Source organism: Berghia stephanieae, chromosome 3, assembly GCF_034508935.2.
Source record: "Berghia stephanieae isolate SIO BIC M18660-M18661 chromosome 3, UCSD_Bste_1.3, whole genome shotgun sequence".
Classification (NCBI taxonomy): Eukaryota; Metazoa; Mollusca; class Gastropoda; order Nudibranchia; family Aeolidiidae; genus Berghia; species Berghia stephanieae.
The window spans coordinates 39,155,726-39,178,640 of record NC_088362.1 but is presented as its reverse complement, the minus strand read 5'-3'; the positions used below and the strand labels follow the sequence as shown (position 1 = coordinate 39,178,640).

At 36.8% G+C, this 22,915-nt stretch overlaps 1 protein-coding gene across 1 annotated transcript in view; it reads left to right on the top strand.

The window, feature by feature from the left end:
- Nucleotides 1–22,915, top strand: part of LOC144967697 (sulfotransferase 1A1-like) — a 100,945-nt gene that overhangs the window by 28,275 nt on the left and 49,755 nt on the right. Inside the window, exon 2 of the mRNA XM_078905238.1 lies at nucleotides 7,183–7,368. Within this exon, the coding sequence (XP_078761364.1) occupies nucleotides 7,183–7,368 (186 nt within the window). The remainder of the gene's footprint in view (nucleotides 1–7,182; nucleotides 7,369–22,915) is intronic.

Below are 22,915 nucleotides of genomic sequence, written 5' to 3'. Positions count from 1 at the left end.
TCTTATTTTAACCATAAAATATTGACTTCTGAATAACTACACGGCACGAAACTTGTCAAAAACAAAAATTAAGCATGGCATCTTTAACTGATAAGTGAGAAGAATCATCGTAAGTTTTGAATCCAAACAATACTGACAACACTGTTCCTTCCAAAGCAAGTTGCCCAGATCTGATACCCACCAGGATACTCAAAGAAGGAGCAAAAATAGCTCTCTATTTATGCATTAGTTTCCAACAGTCACTCGACACAGGCTGTGCACTCAGACTGGAAGAATGCATTAGTCACTGCCATATACAAAAAAGGGAAACGAGATATTACCTCGAATTATAGACCAGTGTCCCTGACGTCTGTCACATGTAAAGTACTCGAGCACATTGTGTTTCATTCAATAATAGAGCACTATGAAAGACATAAAGTGCTAGTCGATTACCGAAAACATAGATCTTGTCAAAGGCAGCTCGTAAACACCATATAAGAAAGAAATAGAAACGGCATTAGACAGCAGAAAGCAAATAGATCTATTTGTTTTAGAATTTTCGAAGGCAGTTGATAGTGTGCCACATCGAAGACTCCTCAGAAAATTGGAACACCAAGGAATTAAAAACACCGACCCAAAGTCCCCGGAAAAGACCATTTATTAAGAAAACGATTTAAAAAGCAGAACGAACACAAACAATTTTCTCGGCTTGAAGACTAGCTCTGCGATAGAACTCGGGAAGAAGTCTTGGATGGACATAGAAGTGAGAAATGCAACGTTTTATCGGGGTACCCCAAGGTCCTTGTACCGCTTTGCTTTCTAACATCCATATACGACTTAGTAAAAAACATATAAGCTCTAACCAAGCTCAAACTGTTCGCCGATGATAGCATCGTATGTCGCGTCATTGAAACCCAGAACGACGAAGACATATTACAGAATGATATTGACTCACTTCTATCATGGGCACAAGCCTGACGGATGAAATTCCACCCCGATAAATTCTTTGTAATGTCAATAACAAACAAACAAACAAAAGAAAACCAGGAAATTAATTATGACCACCAAATAAGTGGTCAGGTTATTAAAACACGTGGCCACAATACCTTACTTGTGAATCCAACTAAACAAATTACTGAAATGGGACCAACATATTGATAATATTGTACCCTTGGCTTCCTGATGCGGAACTTGTACCAGTGGCCCCCAAAGGTGAACGAACAAGCATACAATGCTTTACTCAGACCCTATTGGAATACGCGTGCAAGGCCACATCACGAAAATCGAAAAGCTCTAGGGCATGTTTGAGGATTGTTACCAACAATTACTTGCGTGAACCAGCATGCGTTACCGAGGCCCTGCAATTGTTGCAGTGGAAAACACTGGAAATTAGGAGGAAAGAATAATTCCTTCAACTTCTCCACAGAACAGTACATTCCAACAAAACAGCAGTAACTCTACCACCATAATTCACAAAACAATACTGAAATTATCATAGCAGTAAGTTCACAATTCCAACACACAGAATCAACATGTATAAATGCAGATTCTACTTTTTGAACAGGATCTTAGTCTATTGAATAATACTTCCCGCCAGATGTAGTAGACTCAGATGTTCAGTTACTACTACCTGGACAGTGTTCCTGAAAAAAACAAACCCCAAAAAACTTAAGAGCTCCTAAGATGGCAGATTGCTCTCGGGAAATAATTCCTATTTCCGTAACAATGAATATCATGGATTGAAATAGTAAATAGAATTATGATTTATCTACTCTCTCTCTCTCTCTCTCTCTCTCTCTCTCTCTCTCTCTCTCTCTCTCTCTCTCTCTCTCTCTCTATCTATCTATCTATTCATCTTTCTATCTATCTATCTGTGTGTGTGTGTGTGTATGTGTGTATTTTGGTCTGGGTTGTGTGTGTGTGTGTGTGTGTGTGTGTGTGTTTCTATCTATTTATCCATCTATCTCGCTTTCTCTTTATATCCTTCTCTTCCTCTATCTGAATTCAAGTTTGTGCGCATGCGACGATGTGCGTGTGTGTGTGTGTGTGTGTGTGTGTGTGTGTGTGTGTGTGTGTTAGTGGTGTGAATGATCCTTACCCCTACCGTTTCCTTTTTCTGTGCTCCTCCCAGCCCCTCTTCCCGTTTCCTCCCCGCGCCCTTCTCTCTCTCTCTCTCTCTCTCTCTCTCTCTCTCTCTCTCTCTCTCTCTCTCTCTCTCTCTCCGTCTTTAAATTTACTCTCCGATTTGCGCTCTTTCCCCAATAGTATGGATTTTTCTCTCCCACCTCACTATCCCACCCACTCTTCTTTTCTTCATTAATATCTTTTTATTTCGCAGTGATAATAACCCATATATTGGTCTCCATACAATTTATTAAAGACGTGCTATGATAAGGATAGTGTGACACAAGTTAAATTGATATTTTATATAGAGCAATATCCACTAAATGTGCTCAAAGCAATAAAAAGGAGTCCCTGGTCAACAGCAACACGTAACATGTAGGACAAGACATGACGCCTGTTAGGCGATATTACAAAAATATTTTCGGACAGAGACAACGCTGTTAACGGCCACGTACTCATTTTACACCTCAGTGCGTGAGAGAATGCGAGTAAAGAGACTTTTCCAAGGACTCAACTATGCGCCGAGCGAGGCTCGCACCAAGGACCTTCCGATCCAAAAGCGAGTGTCATACCACTAGACCACATAGCCACACAAGTTAAGGGCTGTCAAATTGTTTGAGAATGTGTGAGTAATGTTTTTAGTACAAATATAAGTAACGATGGCACTTATATGATGCTTATCCACGCCGTAGTCTTGTTCTTAAAAAAGCCCCCAAAAACTTGAGCTTTTAAATATCTATCCACTAAACGTTCTCAAATTGCTTTACTACGTGTCACTGACCAACAGTAACACGTAACATGTAGAACGAGACATGACGCCTGTTAGGCGATATTACATTTTTTCCGACATAGACAATGCTGTTGTCCAGGTACTTGTTTTACGGTGAGAGAATGTGAGTAAAGAGCCTTTTCCAAGGACTCAACTATACTCGAGGTTCGAACCCAGGAGCTTTCGATCCGAAATCAGTGTCACACCACAAGACCACATAGCCGTTCTAAGCATTTTACGATTACTTCCCGCAGCCAGTAGCATCATTTATAGATAGTATGAAGTTGACGTCACTAAAGTCTTTGTTATTGCTTTTTGCCATCCACGTTTATGAGTAATTATCACTAAACTGTATTAACCAGACTATAAAAGTTCAAGGTTACACATAGTTTTGTGTGTTGATCCGTTATACTTCCGCATGGCAATGTTGTGAGCTTCTTAGCCAAGCGCATACTATCTATATAATATTGCCCCAGACTAGTCTATTTACGCCGACTCAATCGCAGGTGTAAATTTCACCCGTTTAGTCTCTCGTTTAATCTTTAGACTGTGCATAATCCGGCAGTACTACTGCGAATAGAGGAAATCACTATTCGCAGTGATACTACCATAATATTTAAAACATATAACTGCAATTTTACATATAACTCGCTGCTCGAAGGCAACCTCGTGTCCAAAAACATCGGTGTAACGTGATGTTTCTTCCTCTTTTTCAAATTTATTTTGGCATGGTGATTCTGTATACGCTCGAGCCTGTTTAGCAGAGAGTTAGGAATGTTATATATTAAAGCAATGCAATTATCAATCCTAAAAAAGATAAAACAAGCATTTGAATAGAGTTTTGATCTGAAAATCCAACAAATTATCCAAGTCTTCTAGTTTCAAAGCACAACATTTTACTTAAACCATGAATGTGATTCCTCACGGGGGTAAACATGGAGTCAAAAAATACACATAAATTCTTAACTTTGTACGTAAAATACACTTTTTTGTTTTCAATTACCTAAAAAAAAAGAAGAATTACCATGTTTTTTGAGATATTTTTCGGGTCGTAATAATATTATAGATAGAGTGAATATGACGTCCCTCGGGTCTTTGTTATTGCTTTTTGCCACCCGCGTTTATGAGTAATTCTCACTAAACTGTATTATCCAGACTATAAAAGTTCATGTTCACACAGCGTTTTGTGTGTGTTGGTCCGTTATACTTCCGGGTGGCAATGTTTTGAGCTTCTTAGCCAAGCGCATACTATCTATAGAATTTCTTTCTTTTCTTCGTTCATTTTAAATTTATGTATGACCATCCAATTCTTAACATTACCCTCAGATTTCTCCATTGCTTGAACCATTAGGCTCACATCAGGCGGATTACACGATTTATAAAGCTGATTATCATCCGCGTACATAATATGGAAATTATTAAGGTCACACTTTCTAATAATATTGTTTAACGGTGTAAAATGTGTATAGAAAAGAATCCAACACTGCTATAATTTCGTGAAAATTTTTTTCGGGTTTTCCTTATTTCATTTTTCTAAGATTTTCTACCATTAATGTCCTTGCTATTTTTTAGAACAAAACAAGACAGTGTTTATTCACTGATGCGTGTTAATAGTCACACATGATGTCACAAAGGGTCTGAGCTTTATAAATGAATGAATGAAGTAAGGAAGGAACAAATTACCTGAAAGAATGAATAGAAATGAATGACTGAATGGCCAGTAAACATTGGTGGACTGACCAAACCCACACTGTTATAATTTATTTTTATAACCACCGACGTCACAAGACCATGTCCACATTTTATATCGTATTCGCATTTCACAGTTTGTTATCATTTACTACCTGCTGAACGAAAGTAGGGACTGGTCTTATAGACGATTGTTGTGATCATACACAAGTTATAGCAATAATAGCATTTTATAATTATATTGACGTTGAAAAGAACCTGTAAATATAAAGCCTCTCTTTCTCTCTCAGTGGAATAACTACAATTGGCTTAATCAAATGGGAGCTTCATCTCTCCATTGTAGTTAGAGTACGGCATATATTTCATTTTAGACACAAAAATATATTTCTTCACTTTAAGTCCAATTTGAATCGAGAAAAACTTTGATAATTATTGTGCATAGCGAGGATATTTAAAAAAACTTTGTCAAAATGCCACACAGTAAGTTTTGTTTTGTACTCTGTTAGATAGCAAGTTTTGTGTAACTTAGTGCATGCGTGTCATACCGAACCACACAGTGACATAGTTTATCTATTTTTCTATTTTAAAATGTCCATTGAAATAGAGTCATCAATTTTTACGAAGATAATACTAAGAAAATTAAAACCGTCTATTTCATTTCCCCAGGTTTTACATTATTTTTACCATAAAGCATAAAATTTACATTATTTAACAAAATAGTGTGAAAAATACTTCGTGTTCAAAATCCAGTAATTAGATTGCGATACTTCCAAGCCGTGTAGAGCAGCTACAAAAACTATCTTTTTATTGTTATGATGCCTTTCTGTTATAATGTCTACTTTACTGAACTCGCATGTATGAGCTATGACAGTCATACACACAGTGGTGTCATTATTTCACCTGTAACTGACCCTTCTCTAGAGGTCTCTAGACACGGCCAGTTTTGATGTCTACACACAAGGTTTACGGTTATGTGAGTTACACATTCATGAATTATTGTGTCGTCCATGTAAATTAGGGTTATCAATTGGTTGGAAATCATTTCGATTGCTTTATTACCCCAGCCCTACGCAATTAGTATTATTATGGAAATGTCTCCTGTTGGTCATGCTTGGTCGAATCCCAGTCGATAATCCTAGATTTCTCTTTCTTATTGTTCTCGATATTTAAGATACTAACACAATTTTTTCCTACGGCTATTTAAGCAATGATTTTGACATTTCTCTTGCAATGTGCCAGTGCTGTCTGTTATCTTTGCTAAATAAGGGGATTGAACTCCAAATCAATAATATAATATATTATTTGTTTAGCCCAGGTTATATTGAAAGCTTGTAATCTTTTAGAACGACATTCAGCCTTTCCACGTGGTTACAATAAACATTGTTTTGATAACCATGCTATGGCTTATTCTCTGTTTGTTATATTATGCTTTTTATAGTTCAGTCCCATGTCCAAAAACTCGTTGAGGATGGCTGTGATCGCGGGACAATGCCTAATGCAAAAGGGTGATTTTTCCTTTCATCAGGGCCGAATTTTATGTAAGCGGACTAGATTAAGTTCTTTACTACTCTAGTAATTGACATGCTAGTCTCAAGCCTAAGCGAAACAAATGACTTAAAATCGGAATATATGAACGTTTTCTAGTCTCTGACTAGTCCGGATCTTGCCTAAAAGTGGGCGATGTAAGGACGTCGACTAATTCGGTTATTTTGTGCTCTTAACATCAAGCTCTCTAGCAACAAGGTAAGATACCAAAGCAAAGGATTTCCAAAGAGGAAATTAGCAACACATTCGGTTTAGATATATTTCGTTCCCTTTCATGTTTGAACTGATTTTTGCCATGATGAGTCAATCCATTGACTGTCGAATGATCAGACTAGAAGGATTTTAGACCAATGGAGGTTGCAACTCACGAGACCGATTAGATTCGGGTTTTTAAAATAGTTTTTACTCACAAAAATGTGTACTGTCGACGATCTGCACTTATCTTACATTTCTTTAAAACGCCAGTGTCATTAGCAACAGGACACTTTGTAACCAACGTATTTTCCTTCCGAATCGAAGCTCTCTGTCGAAAAATAGCTGCTATCTTGGCGACGCCATGACGTATCCATGACGTATCCTAGAAACTAGTCTCAGACTAAAAATGAAACCCGGCCTCACAAATGACTAAAACTTGGCCACACTGAGGACAAAAGTGCCGTGATTTTAGTCTGGGACTTGCTGGGTCAGCTCACATAAAATCCGATTTTTATCAAGTTGCTTTGAGTGCGTTTAGTTGAAATTGCCCTGTTTAAATGCTCTATCTTTAAAGTCAGAGATCAAACGATAGTCCACGTTCATAATAACGAGCCCTGAACCAAAGCTAAGGACAAACCAGCTAGTCATTTACTGTGTTTCAGTTGATGAGCTGTCATAAAAAACTGCCTCGGCAAGGAGTCAAAAACCAGTCTTTTCGCGGAAGGACTGGGTTCTACTATCCTTATTATTTTAATAGTTTTGCTATCATCATCATCATCATTATCATCATAATCATCATCATCATCATCATCATCATCATCATCATCATCATCATCATCATCATCATCAAAATCATAATTTGTATTACTTTTCCTGATCAGCCGACATGGCCGTACGTGAAAGACTGGATCGGAGTGGTGTTCCATATACTTTATATTATGACAACACAGGGCTCGCGTACCCCATTCAACCACAAGTAAAAGGTGACTATGCTTGTCACCTTAGTGACGTCAAAAACATGAATTTGAGAGAAGGTGACGTCATACAGTTGGGATATCCGAAGTCAGGTGAGGTTGAAATATTTCAATGCTTTTAGTAGTACATGTCAATGTACCCTTAAACATAAGACTCCACTCCATTTTAAAGTTGGTACCTGATAGAATTTAATAAAGTCAGCCCCCTCAGGGGGAAAGTTTGACAAATATCTTAGATCTTTACATCCATTCGGCTCGATTATTACTTAATGCTATTCCTTTAATTTATGGGTAATCACAGCGGATTAGTAAATTTTTCTTTGCATGCTAGATTTATGACCCGTTTTAAATGTTTCATCCTCTCTCATAACTTTCGTTTAAAAGTAAGTATTTATCCATAAATTTGGAGGCATTGGGGGGCAGCGTGGCTCAGCGGTACAGTCTTTGCTTCGTACAGAAATGTACCGAGTTCGATCAACCACCGCTGCGCTGTTTGGCCTTGAGCAAGTCACCTCGCCTAGCTGCACTGCGGCTGACGCCTGGATTATTCAAGTCTGCCCTTTAATATACCCAAGAGACAAATTTCCCCTATGGGATAAATAAAGAGAATTTATTTATATTTGCGGCTATGCGGTCTTGTGGTTTGACACTCGCTTTTGGATTGGAAGGTCCTGGATTCGAGCCTTGCTCGGCGCCTAGTTGAGTCCTTGGGAAAGGTTCTTTAGTCACATTCTCTCACTGCACTCAAGTGTAAATTGAGTACCTGGCCGTTAGCCGCGTTGGCTTTCCTGGTGTTCAATTCATGGACCGGGACTGGGCTAGTCTCGTATAGCAAAGAAACTTCGCAGTCTCAAGACTTTGGGAAGTCCGAGACTACGAAAAGTAAACTATTCATGAAGTCAGACTTTGTCCCTGACTATCAAGTCTCGGACTACGTGTGCGAAGTCTGAGACTACAGAGGTCAATCTATTTTTAACTGAGAATTCCCCGGAAACGTTTAACAAAACGTCATAGAAATGTGTAAACTTTCCAGCTGCGCATGCGTCATGCGAAGTAGCACAGAAATCATATTCTTCGTGTTTGTTTTGATCGTTTTTCCCCCACAAAGAAAAATAGTGTGAGTAGTAGTAGTAGTAGTAGTAGTAGTAGTAGTAGTAGTAGTAGTAGTAGTAGTAGTAGTAGTTGTCACAGTAAAGATTGTTCACAATTATCTTATTAAATTTTATTTTATTAAGAACTGAATTCATCTCACTCCAGTTATATTTCGGTAGGCTTAGATAAACTTTACCTTCTAATATTAGATCGTCTTTCCTTTTATAGCCTTCCCTCGAATTAATTTCTAATTAGTGAATACTTTTCGTTCTACATTCTGTCACGTAGCCACTTATTATAAAAGCTGATAGGTCTAACATTCGACACTCACTTTCTCTCCACAATCTATGCCGGACGGCCAGTCACTCTATTCCTATATATATATTGTAAGATTTTTATCTTTTGGGACTTTGTAGATATTATATCTACACCATTAAGACGCCGGAGCTTTTAACTTTGATTGTATAATCTTCAAGGATCAAACCCAAGCCCGCTGTACTACATTATAACTCCTTACCAGTTGCCTGGAACTGGAATTTTACGAGTCCAATCCTGTTATCAGAGGAATAGATCATCCAAGCCCATCAACTGCCTGGAAACGTAAACTTATGAACCTGACATATTATTATAAGTTACGTAAAATATTCATATCTCTATTTGTAACTGCCACGATCACTGTTTATCTCTTTTAATTAAATTTCATCATCATTTTTATTTCATTGTAAACAAATCGTTAATTGTTTTTCATTTATAGTAACTAGTAAATTCTGGGGCCTCATTCTACATATATTTTATGCATAGTCGAGTAGCTCTTTACTCACTTGAGACCATGACATTTTGGAGGGGACACATATAAAGAATTGAATTTATTTAGTTACTTATATCTATTTCATCTAACTTTAAAGTTTAAATTGTAAAACTCTTAATTGCCCCACTTGATCATATTTTAATTGAACTCCCTATTTACAGGATTCATTTTTTTTTCTTTTTCATTTCTTCATTTAAATGGAATAGCAATTTATCCATTCATTCTTTCATTCAAATTGAATAGCATTTTATTGATTCATTCCTTCATTCATTTATTCATTTATAAATTATTCATTCATTCATTGTTCATTCATTTATTTATTCATTCATTCATTCATTCATCCATTCATCCGTTTATTCACTCATTTATCCAATCATTCATACATTTATTCCTCCCTTCATTCTTTCATTCATACATTATCCATTCATTCATTCATCTATTCACTCAGTTTTTCATTCATTCATTCATTCCTTGTCCACTTTGTTATTATATCACTCATTTCATTTTGTTGTTTGCCTCATTCATGAATTGTTTTCAATATGTTTACATTCCATAACGATTCATTCACCTGTCATCCAATCACTCAGTGTTGTGAACACATTTTGTAACTATTGTAAATCTTACGATATTTTATTGTTTTGTATTTCAGACATCACTGTTAAACACTCTTCAATGCCTAATTACAATTGTTGAACAACCATTGAACAAGAGAGAGGTCCCAGCCACGAACTGAGTTGGTAAATATATCCTTCATTATTCTCTTTTACATGAGTTGGGCATCACATAGTAACTATAGACATCGTGATTTGTTTTGCATAGTGATTTGTTTTAAATGCATTTTTGGCATACTACTGTTACCGAAAACCACTTATATATTATGTTCTGAAAAGTGAGTCTTTAAAAACTAAATAATAATAAAAGGAGTCTACTAGCCGTCGTGTTATATTTAGTGATAGATAACTTGGGATTATTTTGGCATCCTATTATTGTTATCACACTCTAGTATATTAGCGTCATTGCGAATAATTGTACACAAACTAACGACGAGTCACACACATTGGTGATACATTTTTCGTAGTAACATAGTTTAGAGTACACGCGATTGACACATTGTTATTGACACAAGTCATAATAACTCCGCATTGTATTGACACATTGCTTTATAAGATATAACGATAAAAGGCATCAAATTCAACATACATAATAAGTTGAAATAAGAGAGAGAGATTTCTAAAAATAGAATAGTTCATTCCAGTAAGTGTAAATAAATAAAACAGTCAGTAACAGTATCCTGTCAATATAATATATATAAAATATCGTAACTAATTTATTAAAACATGGAAGCATATAAAAGATACTTAAGTCTCGCAAAGGACTTAGAAATACCCCAGGAAAGAATATTTTCATGGTGCGAAGAGAAAATAAAAGAAGAAAAAGAAGAAAGAATTCGTAGAGAAGAAAATGAAGAAAGAATTCGTAGAGAAGAAAACGAAGAAAGAATTCGTAGAGAAGAAAAAGAACGAGAAGAAAGAGCCCAAGAAAGGGAACTAAAAAGGCAAATAGCTTTAGCAGAAGAAGAAACCAAAAGGACCCAAATGATGCTGGAAATTGAAAAAACAAAAACCGGTCATGAAAGAAAACATAATAATAGTGATGAATTTTTCGTGAAACTTCCACGCATGCCAACATACGATGAACGCTCAGACTGTCTAGAATCCTTCTTACACCGATTCGAAGTTCAGGCTAAAGGTTATCGTTGGCCAGAAAGCAAATGGGCCACAGCCTTGATTAACTGCTTATCTGGAGAACCGCTAAAAGTTTTCTATACCTTAACAACTGAAGATGCAGATGATTATGGTAAAATTAAAGACGCTCTACTAAAAAGATTTAGATTAACGGAAGATGGTTACCAGGAAAGGTTTCACACTGCAAAACCGGAAAGTGGAGAAGACTTTAATACATTCGTTAACCGAATTACTCAATTTCTAAATCGGTGGCTTGAGTTGGCAAACGTAAAACAAGACGACTTTGCAGGCCTTTACTATCTCACGCTGAAGAATCGAATCTATCAAGCTTGCAACCCAGATTTAGTCGCATTCTTTAAAGAAAGAAAGCCAGAAAACTTGGACAAATTAAAAATCTACGCAGAAAACTTTAACAGCGCACATCCATTGACACCCCTTAGCAGAACATTGAAGGAACCATACTACGCTGCTGCTGCTCAGAGTCCAGGTACACCTAAAGTTCAGTACTCAAATAGGACGAGCCGATCAATCACTCGGAACACGCAAGTGAAACAGGATGACCATAGTAACAAACCATGGAACAAACAGTTCAATAGAGACCATAGCCGACCCTATCAAAACAAAACAGAAATAGCACTGACAATAATACTGAGTATAAGAAAACCAACAAACCTATAATTAAATGTCAATATTGTGGAATGAAAGGCCACACAGCAGACAAATGTTACAAAATCGTGGGATATCCAAAAGAAACTGCAAATGCATCACTCCAAACAGGTGTAAACAATCAGACACGAGTAATGTCAGGAGAAAATATAAATGTGTATTGCGTGAAAGGTATGTCACTTTTAACACAAACTCACAAATCAGGATCGCTATTTTTTTGTGAAGGCAAAGCTAATGGAACTGATTGCAAAATATTGAGAGACACAGGATGCAGTACAGTAGGAATAAAAGCATCTTTGATCAATGACGAAGACAAAACTGGAAAAACGGTACAATGCATCACATTCAGTGGCACAGTCGAAACCTTTGAAACAGCTAATGTGTACATAGAAACCCCATACTATACAGGAATAGTGGAATGCTGTATACTTCCCAACCCCGTCGCTGATGTTATTGTTGGCAATATAAAAGGTCTTAAAGACAACCCAACAGATGTAAAAGAATGGTCATTAACCCAAGAAACAGCTTGTCTAGCAGAAACAAGAAAGATGACTAAGACAACAGAGAAGCCAATGACTATTTCTCTAGAACCACAACAATTTGACAGGAACACGTTCATTGAAGAACAGAAAAAGGACCCGACTTTAACTTCATATTTCAATATCGCAAACAAAGGGACGAAATCAAAAGTTGAGTACATCATTGAAAAAGATATTCTGTTCAGGTTACATAGGAAAAGAAACAAAATAGCTAAACAACTGGTCACGCCGAGTATTTACAGAAACAAAATCCTTGGAATAGCGCACGATTCAATAACCTCTGGACATCTTGGGAGCTCTTCCACATTGAAGAGAATATCCGAGAATTTCACATGGCCTGGAATTACTAAAGACGTCCGAGAATATGTGAAATCTTGTGACACATGTCAAAGAAGAGTCGCAAAAGGCAGAATACCGAGATTGCCATTAGAGACAACCCCAGTTATTGAAAAAGTTTTTCAAAAAGTTGCAATTGACATTATAGGCCCTTTAACAAAATCAGATAGAAACCATACACACATACTAACACTAGTCGATTACGCAACCAGGTGGCCAGAAGCGATAGCATTGAAATCAACTACATCGGATCACATAGCTGAAGCATTGATGACAATTTTTACTAGAATAGGCATACCAAATGAGATACTGTCGGACAATGGACCCCAATTTACATCACATATGATGCATGAAACCATGAAACTCATGGGAATACAACACTCATTCACAACTCCCTACCACCCCCAAGCAAATGGTCTTTGTGAAAGATTTAATGGCACTCTAAAGAATATGTTAAGAAAAGTGTCAGCAGAAAAACCAGATGATTGGGACAGATACTTACCAGCAATCCTATTTGCATATAGAGAAATACCCCAAGAATCTACAGGCTACTCCCCATTTGAGTTGATGTATGGACGATCACCTCGCGGCCCGATCAATATAGTAGCCGACATTTGTAAAGGGAATGAGGAGGACAATAACGAAATTATGTTTGCTTACGAATATGTAAGAAACCTGAAAGACAGAATAGAGGACACGCGTAAGCTAGCACAGGAATCCGTCACTAAAAAAGCAGAGAAATACAAGGAATACTCCGATAGAAAAAGCAAGTCAAGAAAATTTGAGATTGGTGACAAAGTACTAATACTCTTACCCGATGACTCGAGTAAACTTTTAGCTACATGGAAAGGACCATTCAAAATAACAGCAGTAAAATCTAATGTTAATTACGAGATTAAAATTAACAACACAACAAAGACATTCCATGCAAATATGCTAAAAAGATATTTTGATAGAGACACAGTGTCGCAACCTATGTTTACTAATATCGAAGCTTCAAATGCAGGATCAGTCATACCGTTGGTCATGGGACACAGACACCCGAGACAGAAAAACAAACAAAAATCGCACAATTGCAACCACCTAAGACAAAAAAAGAAGTACGCAAAGTACTTGGGCTCCTAAATTTTTACAGGAAATACATTTACAACTTCGCGCACATCGCGACACCGCTAACAAATCTGACAAAGAATGGGTCACCGAACAAAATTGTTTGGACAGAAGCGTGTCAGAATAGCTTTAACCAATTAAAGGCATTACTCTGTTCAGAACCAATTCTTAAATTACCCGACATATCAAAAGAATTTGTTGTAAGAACTGACGCGTCTGATAAGGGCATCGCAGGTGTACTATTACAGGAGCATGAGGGAACTCTAATGCCTTGCTTATATGCAAGCAGAAAATTATTGGACAGAGAATCACGATACTCTGTAATAGAGCGTGAAGGACTGGCCATCGTCTTTGCTTTAAAGACATTCAGCAGATATCTACTGCTAAAAGAGTTTGTGGTCGAAACGGACCATAAACCACTCACGTACATAAGAAATAACAAAATGAATAACAGTAGAGTACTAAGGTGGAGTCTATTTTTGCAAAATTACACTTTCAGTATCTCTCACATACCAGGTTGTGAAAATATTCACGCCGACCTACTTTCTCGATTAGTGTAATGACGTGAGAAGGGTATAACTTAACCTCCCATGCATACTGTTAGTTACCTCGCAAACTATGCCAAATCAGAACGCACAAATTCGATAATTTTATTTGTAAACATGATGACCCAACTTAATGTAACATTGAATATTGTTTGGATATATATACCATACCCATTCATGATTTGGGAAATCTTCTCTTTATCTATTATTGTTATGAATTTTAACTCATTTATGATTAATAATTGAAATGTCAATATTTCATTTACATTTTCATTCATTTCATTTAGTAAATTACCTTCATATCATCGACTTTAATCATGCTTCATTGCCATCATTATTGTTTATCACAATGATTTGTAATCACATTGCCATCATATTGTTTATCACAATGATTTGTAATCACAATCTTTCATTGTTATTGTCACCCATTCATATACCTACGTTAATATAAACATTTCCATGTCTAGTTAATAAATAATTTAATTGTAGCACAAATCATAACAATGGATTAATGCTAGAGTATCATGATAGTAAATTTACTTCCGTTTGTAAAATCTATCTTTCCCATAATGGTTAAAGAGTATATTTTAAACGTGGGTGGGGGGTGTCACAGTAAAGATTGTTCACAATTATCTTATTAAATTTTATTTTATTAAGAACTGAATTCATCTCACTCCAGTTATATTTCGGTAGGCTTAGATAAACTTTACCTTCTAATATTAGATCGTCTTTCCTTTTATAGCCTTCCCTCGAATTAATTTCTAATTAGTGAATACTTTTCGTTCTACATTCTGTCACGTAGCCACTTATTATAAAAGCTGATAGGTCTAACATTCGACACTCACTTTCTCTCCACAATCTATGCCGGACGGCCAGTCACTCTATTCCTATATATATATTGTAAGATTTTTATCTTTTGGGACTTTGTAGATATTATATCTACACCATTAAGACGCCGGAGCTTTTAACTTTGATTGTATAATCTTCAAGGATCAAACCCAAGCCCGCTGTACTACATTATAACTCCTTACCAGTTGCCTGGAACTGGAATTTTACGAGTCCAATCCTGTTATCAGAGGAATAGATCATCCAAGCCCATCAACTGCCTGGAAACGTAAACTTATGAACCTGACATATTATTATAAGTTACGTAAAATATTCATATCTCTATTTGTAACTGCCACGATCACTGTTTATCTCTTTTAATTAAATTTCATCATCATTTTTATTTCATTGTAAACAAATCGTTAATTGTTTTTCATTTATAGTAACTAGTAAATTCTGGGGCCTCATTCTACATATATTTTATGCATAGTCGAGTAGCTCTTTACTCACTTGAGACCATGACAGTAGTAGTAGTAGTAGTAGTAGTAGTAGTAGTAGTAGTAGTAGTAGTAGAAACAGTAGTGGTGGTAGCAGCAGTTGTAATAGTAATGGGAGGAAGTTTCTATGAAACACTATGGGGAAAGGAGTTCCTGGGGAGTGTTTGGAATAGGCAAGATGAGGAGTGTATGTGCGTTTGTTGAATCGTCGAGAAAAGAAAAGAAAAAAAAATAAAATAAATAAAATACAAAAAAAATATTTAAAAATTAAAACAAAATCAAAAACTGTCGGGTAGTTTTTTTCTCATCGCTGTACGATTACTTCTCCCAGCGTGAAGCACATATAATTTTGATATTTAGTCCCGGACTACGCTATTTACGCCTGCTAGATCGAGGGTGTAAATTTCACCGTTTAGTCCCTCGTTTAGTCTAAGACCGCGTAGTTCGGCTTCATGAATAGCTTACAACGCCTTTTAGTCGATACTACGGATTTAGTCCCGAACCATCGTCGTAGTTCCCCCCCCCCCCCTCCCCCGTCAATGAATTAGACTCCTGGTTAAAATACATGTGAAAACCAAACTATAATAGCAGAAGGACAGCCCATCTTATAGGTAAAGTAATAAACGGCTAAGTGGTCTAGTGGTGTGACAATCGCCTTCGGACCGTGAGGTCGAGGGTTCTAGTCTCGGTCTGAGTAGTAGAGTCCTTGGAAAGACTCTTTACATTTTTTATCCTTACTAAGGTGTAAAAATGAGGACCTGGCCGTTTTCAGCGTTGTCTAACAGGCTTCATGTTGTGTGCTACATGTTAAATGTTGCTAGGGACCCCTTTGAGCACGTATATTGCTCTATATAAATGTTCGAGTTTTTTAATTGGTTCAATTGGAGGCTTTAACTTGGCCAATTTGTCATTGTGACATCTTAAAAGCCACCGTCGTCTTTATCTATACGCCAAAATAAAAATAAAAGGTGGAAATTACATGATCTTACACTTTAAAGACACCTACTGCTACCATAATAAAAATAAGTTCTGTTCAATGACGGGTAGGTGGAGATCGCCTCACCGAAACTAATGCCCTAATATAACATCCTGAGATTCTTGACAAATTAACTATTGCTCTTTTGAACAGCACACTTATCAATTATTCTTTGAACCTTGCAGGCATAAGTAGATCAATATAGTTCTCATCCTGATTGTATTAGAGCATTAAAAGTTTAAACTCTTTTCATGATAAAGACATTTGAAATATATATAATTTGCTTTCATTTTGGCGATGACATCGTATAAAATGAGAACCTTCCCCTAATAGCGTTGTCTCTGTCGGAGACAAATTGTAATATCGCCCACCATGCTAATTTCTCATCCTACATGTCAGCTGTTTCTGTTAGTTGCGGACTCCTGGAGTACGTTTAGTGGATATTAAACTATATGCTCAAGTTAAGACCTCACAGTGCAGTCAAACTCCGTACTTTTTTGGTAAGATCATATCGTTGTGCCACATTGTTATATTCAAATCAGAAATTATGGTTCTATGCGAACCAGGGAACTGTTAATGAAGATAATTATGACCCCATAAAACGACTACAACAAACCACAACCACAACCACATTTATTGCTACTACTACTACAACAACAAAACAACAACTACTCCTACTACAACTACAACTACTACTACTACTACAACTGCTGCTGCTGCTACTACTACAACTGCTGCTGCTGCTACTACTACTACTACTACTACTACTACCACTACTACTACTACTACTACTACTACTACTACTACTACTACTACTACTACCACTACTACTACTACTACTACTACTACCACTACCACTACCACTACCACTACTACTACTACTACTACTACTACTACTACTACTACTACTACTACTACTACTACTACTACTACTACTACTACTACTACTACTACTACTGCTACTACCACTACTACTACTACTACTACTACTACTACCACTACTACCACTACTACTACCACTACTACTACTACTACTACTACTACTACTACTACTACTACCACTACTACTACTACTACTACTACTACTACTACTACTACTACTACTACTACTACTACCACTACTACTACTACTACCACTACTACTACTACCACTACTACTACTACTACTACTACTACTACTACTACTACTACCACCACTACTACTACTACTACAGCACGTCAGATGTGTGGTCATTATTCATCGTCATGATCAATCGGCACGCCTAACGTAAACAAACAACGGGACCCAACAGATTCATCAGTAGACCGATGGGCGTGACTATCTGGACCGTGAGTGCTAACGCAACCTCTCTAAGTAGTCCGAGACAGATAAGCAATTTAAAGGCCTAAATGTTAACTAATTGCTGTTTGTGGTTCTAAGAAGTCATTGGATAGGTTAAGTACCCGGGAATATTATATAAAAATTTTACCAAAATCGAAGGGTACCATCATCGAATTTTAAAAGTCAAAAGGTCAAATATGCAAATTATGCTCAATTATTTTTACAAATCCCCATTAATGTGCTTTAACTACTGTCTTTTTTCTTGTTTTGAAGTTTTAAACCTATCCATGGGTTAATATTTGACTTACGGCGCAATTTCATCGACATTGTAACAAGTGAAAAGAGGGATTCAAGAACTGTGACAATTCAGTGGAGTGCTATTGTCATTCCATATAATATAAGTTCAATACTAAAAGACGCTATTAAATCTTTTTGATGTTATAAGATATTGTTGGATACGTAAGGGTTTCCGGGGCATTATACTAAAATTGAACAGTACTATCATCTATTTTTTATGTCAAAAGGTCGACTATGCATATTATGTCAAAATATTTTCAAATCCATTTATTTTACGTGTATGTTCAACATAATGTTTCCTTTGCTGTTATGAAAATTCGAGTCAGAGCATAATATAATACGCTTTGGAGTTATGGCACCTTTAAGAAAATATTTTAACAAATGTAAAGATGGATTTTTTAAAACTTTAAACAAGCAATTTCTTTATTTACTTGAGCGATTTTGGAATTCCATCATAATTCGACACTAATGGGCAATATAATAAATTATTAATATGTTTTTATGTTTTTTATTTTTATGTCTAAGTAACGGTCTTATGAACATTATGCCACTAGTGTACCCAAATCGATTTATGCTATTATCGATTTTAAGGTCAAAATGTGAAATATGGAAACCATACCTCAGAAATGTTACATACTTTTTTTTTTACAAATGCCCTATAAAATATTCTTCTTCATTCTGCTAAAATTTAAGGTAGGAATAGGTAATGATTTTTAGAGTTACTGCACTGTTCAATGTTTTAATAAAAGTAAAGAAGGATTTTATAACTTTGACAAGCAATTTCTTTATTTACCCGAGCGCTTTTGAGATCCGATAGTATTTCGACACAAATTGACACTATTATAACTACTTAATATGTTTTAATGTTTGTTTTATTTTGTATAAGTGACTGTCTTAGAAACATCATACCAAAAGTTTACCAAAATAAATTAATACTATCACCTCTTTTAAGGTCAATAGATCAAATATGTAAATTATTCTCAAAACATTTTGAAATCCCTTCTTTTGTTTTATAAAATGTCCTAAATAGGCTCTTGACTCTATTGTGCTGAAATTCCAAGTATAAGTACGGAATGAATTTAGAGTTCGAGCATCATTTGGTCAATATATTCAGATATGTAAAGAAGGATTGATTGATTTACTTGAGCGCTTTTGAAGTTCTATAATATTCCGACCCAAATTTGGACTATAAGAGTTTTTTAATATGTTATAATGGTCTTTTGTAACGACAAATGTATTAGAAATACAATTTTAAAAAATACCAAAACTAATTTGTACTATGATTAATTGTTAAAGTCAAAATGTAAAATTTGCAAATTACCCCTCAAAAATGATCAATTCCATTCGTGTTTACAAATATCATATGTGTAGTCTCTACTACACTGTGCTGCACCTTTTTGTCAATGTATAAACAAATGTAAAGAATGATTTTTATAACTCTGACAAGCAATTTTTTTATTTACTTCAGCGCTTTTGAAATTCGATAGCATGTCGACACTAATTGACACTGTCAAAACATTAAAATATCTTTTAATAATTTTTTTTGTACTAGAGTAGATTCAGGTCAAACCGGACACGGGTCAAACCGGACGCTACCCGACTCGATGTCTAATTTCCTTTTGTTTTGTTTTTTCCCCGGTGCATATTTCTAGTAACTAAGCACACGTCTCTTGTGACATTTTTCCTGCCGTTTCAATGAGTGCAATCAAGGAGAAGTCAAAGAATCGTGTTTTCATCGAGATATTTCTCACAAAACGTAAGTATCCCGTTCTTTGTTATGGGTTGCAAGGTGTGCAAGGAAGTTGCTATTTAAGCTATTTATACGTTTTTATTAAGGAGTTTCGGCTCAACCACTGCACTACATGCTATTTTAGGATTGTTTGATTGTGGTTAGATAGTCTGACGATGTCCGGTTTTCATTTTAGCTCCAGTGGGGGGGGGGGGGGGGTGTCCGGTTTGACCAAAGAAAATTTAAACGATTCAGGTGAAACCGGACGGGTTGATTAAGTTGTTTATTATTATTCTAGACGTCTATAATATTATTTGTTGCAATGCTTTCCTTGTATTTCTGTTGACCGGCCTTTGTTTATCATGATTATTATTATTATTAGAAAATTAGGGAGGCCTTCCGAAAGCGTCTACACCTACATCCCCAGTATTATAATGTTTTGGGAGGGGGGAAACTTTTTTTATAATGTTCTGGTAGGGGATTTGGGAGGGGGGAGACTTTAAAAATAAAACTTTTCCCCCTCCCAAACCCCCTACTAGAACATTATAAAAAAATACTGGGGATGTAGGAGCTTTCGGAAGGCCTCCCTAAAATTATATTATGTTCACCATTGTAAAGGAAAATTTACATTATTAGACTAGCCAGTCTATGAAAATGAAGTTCAAATATCTAAATAAAGTTAATTTTTTCACATTGTTACAGGCACCAAGATGCCGCGATCAAAGTACACTGACAAGAGTGTGGATGCTGCACTTGATGCCATCCGCACCAAAAATCTTTCATTCCGCCAGGCCGCTGCGACCTACTCTGTCCCGAAATCAACCCTGATGGACAAGATGGCCGGAAAATACCCCGTCCATAGGGTATCTCATACAGTGTTGGCCACAGAGGAGGAGAAGAAACTAGTCAAGTGGATGGTGGCCTGTGCCAGGGCAGGTGAAGGGAAGGACAGGGAGCAGCTGTGCCTGGAGGTGCAAAGAATAATGAATGCTGAAGGCAGAGAGACCCCCTTCAAAAACAACAAGCCAGGATATTACTGGTACAAAGCATTCATGGAGAGACACAAGGTGGAGGTGGGGGAGAGAAAAGCGATGTCCCTTGGGGAACAACGCGCTCAGGTATCAGAAGGAAAGATACGTGGGTGGTTCCACACCATGCGGACATCGCTAATGTCAAATGGCATCGACATTACCAAGGTCCCCCCCCCCCCCCCCCAGCAACGTCTTCAATTGCGACGAGACTGGCTTCCCTTTCTACCTGGGAGGTTCAGTCATCATTGCAGACATTTCTTCCAAGCACCCCTATCAAGTCGGCTCCGATAACAAAACCCAAGTGACGGTGCTCGGAAGGGGAAGGGCAAGAAGAGGAGAGTGGAAGAAAGAGTGGAGTCTAGTGCAGAGGATGATGATACGATGGTTGTGTATGATGACAGGTCGGACGTTGAGATGGATATGGATGAGTTATGTGGTGTGAATGACAAAGATGAACGTTTATGTGATTTTTGTGGAAGTGATAGGAACGTGGATGGATGGATTTGGTGCAAGTGGGGGAGGTGGTACCACAGAGGATGTACTGGCAGAGAGAGAGAGAGAGAGAGAGAGAGAGAGAGAGAGAGAGAGAGAGAGAGAGAGAGAGAGAGAGAGAGAGAGAGAGTGGGGATGAGTGAGGAGGAGATCTGTGTTTTCACGTGTGTGTGTATATTGTGCAAGTGACATGTTGCGTTATGATTATGTACCCTATTAATTGTTTTGAATAAATTATTTTTGTCTTTCTCTGTTGAAAATGAACATAAACGTGTTTATTTATCTATCTAGACGTCTAGATCTAGTCTAGCTATTTATGAAAATATATGGCAGTCGTTTTGGGGGAAGGAAACATTCTGCCAATTTATGGAAAGAGTCCTTCAAAGTCATTGGAATGCTGGAATCGAACCCTAAATTGACCAATTACCCGGCAGATATTTTACAAACTGAGCCTATGGATCTGTTGTAACTGTTTATGAATTGAAAACTATTAAAAAAACAAAAGGAAACAGTGTTTTTCAACATCCGTGAAGGGTGTCCGGTTTGCCCAAGTTGGGTGTCCGGTTGGACCTTAACGTTCCATAAGTGTCCGGTAGTACCAAAATGTCACGAATAACATTTTGCGTCGAGAACATGGAAAAGACTGCTTAGGGTGCAAAATCGGCTTGTTCACCTGAAACCGGCCACTTGAGCGTTACATTTTACGACATCACTATACAGCATTGGTCTTATTTCTGGCCAGCAGTCTTCCATTCCCTGAGACGACCACAGATAAGGCTTGTGTGTCCGGTAAGCCTGAATCTACTCTAGTAAAAAGCCCACAAATTCGCGGGGAAAGAACTATCTTCATTCGATACTGTACTCACCATCATTTAATGAGGGCAGATTGGTAAACAACGTTGTCTGTGTAATTTGGTATATTTTCGGTTGATTTTTCTGTTTGGCCCAATAATATATTTAATTATATATTCCCTCAACTAACCCCAAGAAAAAAATTAAACCTAGTACCTTTAATTAACCCCAATAGGAAAAACAAACACCCTAGCACTTTAATAATACTTATGACTAACCCTAATAGGAAAAAAAATCATCCGATCTCGAGCTAACCCTAATAGAAAAAATCATGACAAATTGAATAAATAAACGCCTGACAAAAGATCAAAGGTGAAAATACAAATTTAAAGAATACTGGGGATGTAGGAGCTTTCGGAATGTCTCCCCTTTACTTAACTTATGGAAAAACAAACTTCCTAGCACCTTTAATAAGACTTATGACTAACCTCTCGAACTAACTCTAATAGAAAAAACAACAACTCTCGGACTGCTTTGCACTACCTTTCAATATTTAACAAATCAAAAAGGCGGCTGATAATCAAAACAATGGTCAAATTAAGAAATTTTAAACTTTCGCAAATCTATCAAGGTTTGTTCTACAGTTTTTAAAATACGTCTAGATATAATGACAAATTGAATAAATAAATGCCTGACAAAATATCAACGGTGAAAATACAAATTTAAAGAATACTGGGGATGTAGGAGCTTTCGGAATGTCTCCCCTTTACTTAACTTATGGAAAACCAAACTTCCTAGCACCCTTAATAAGACTTATGACTAACCTCTCGAACTAACCC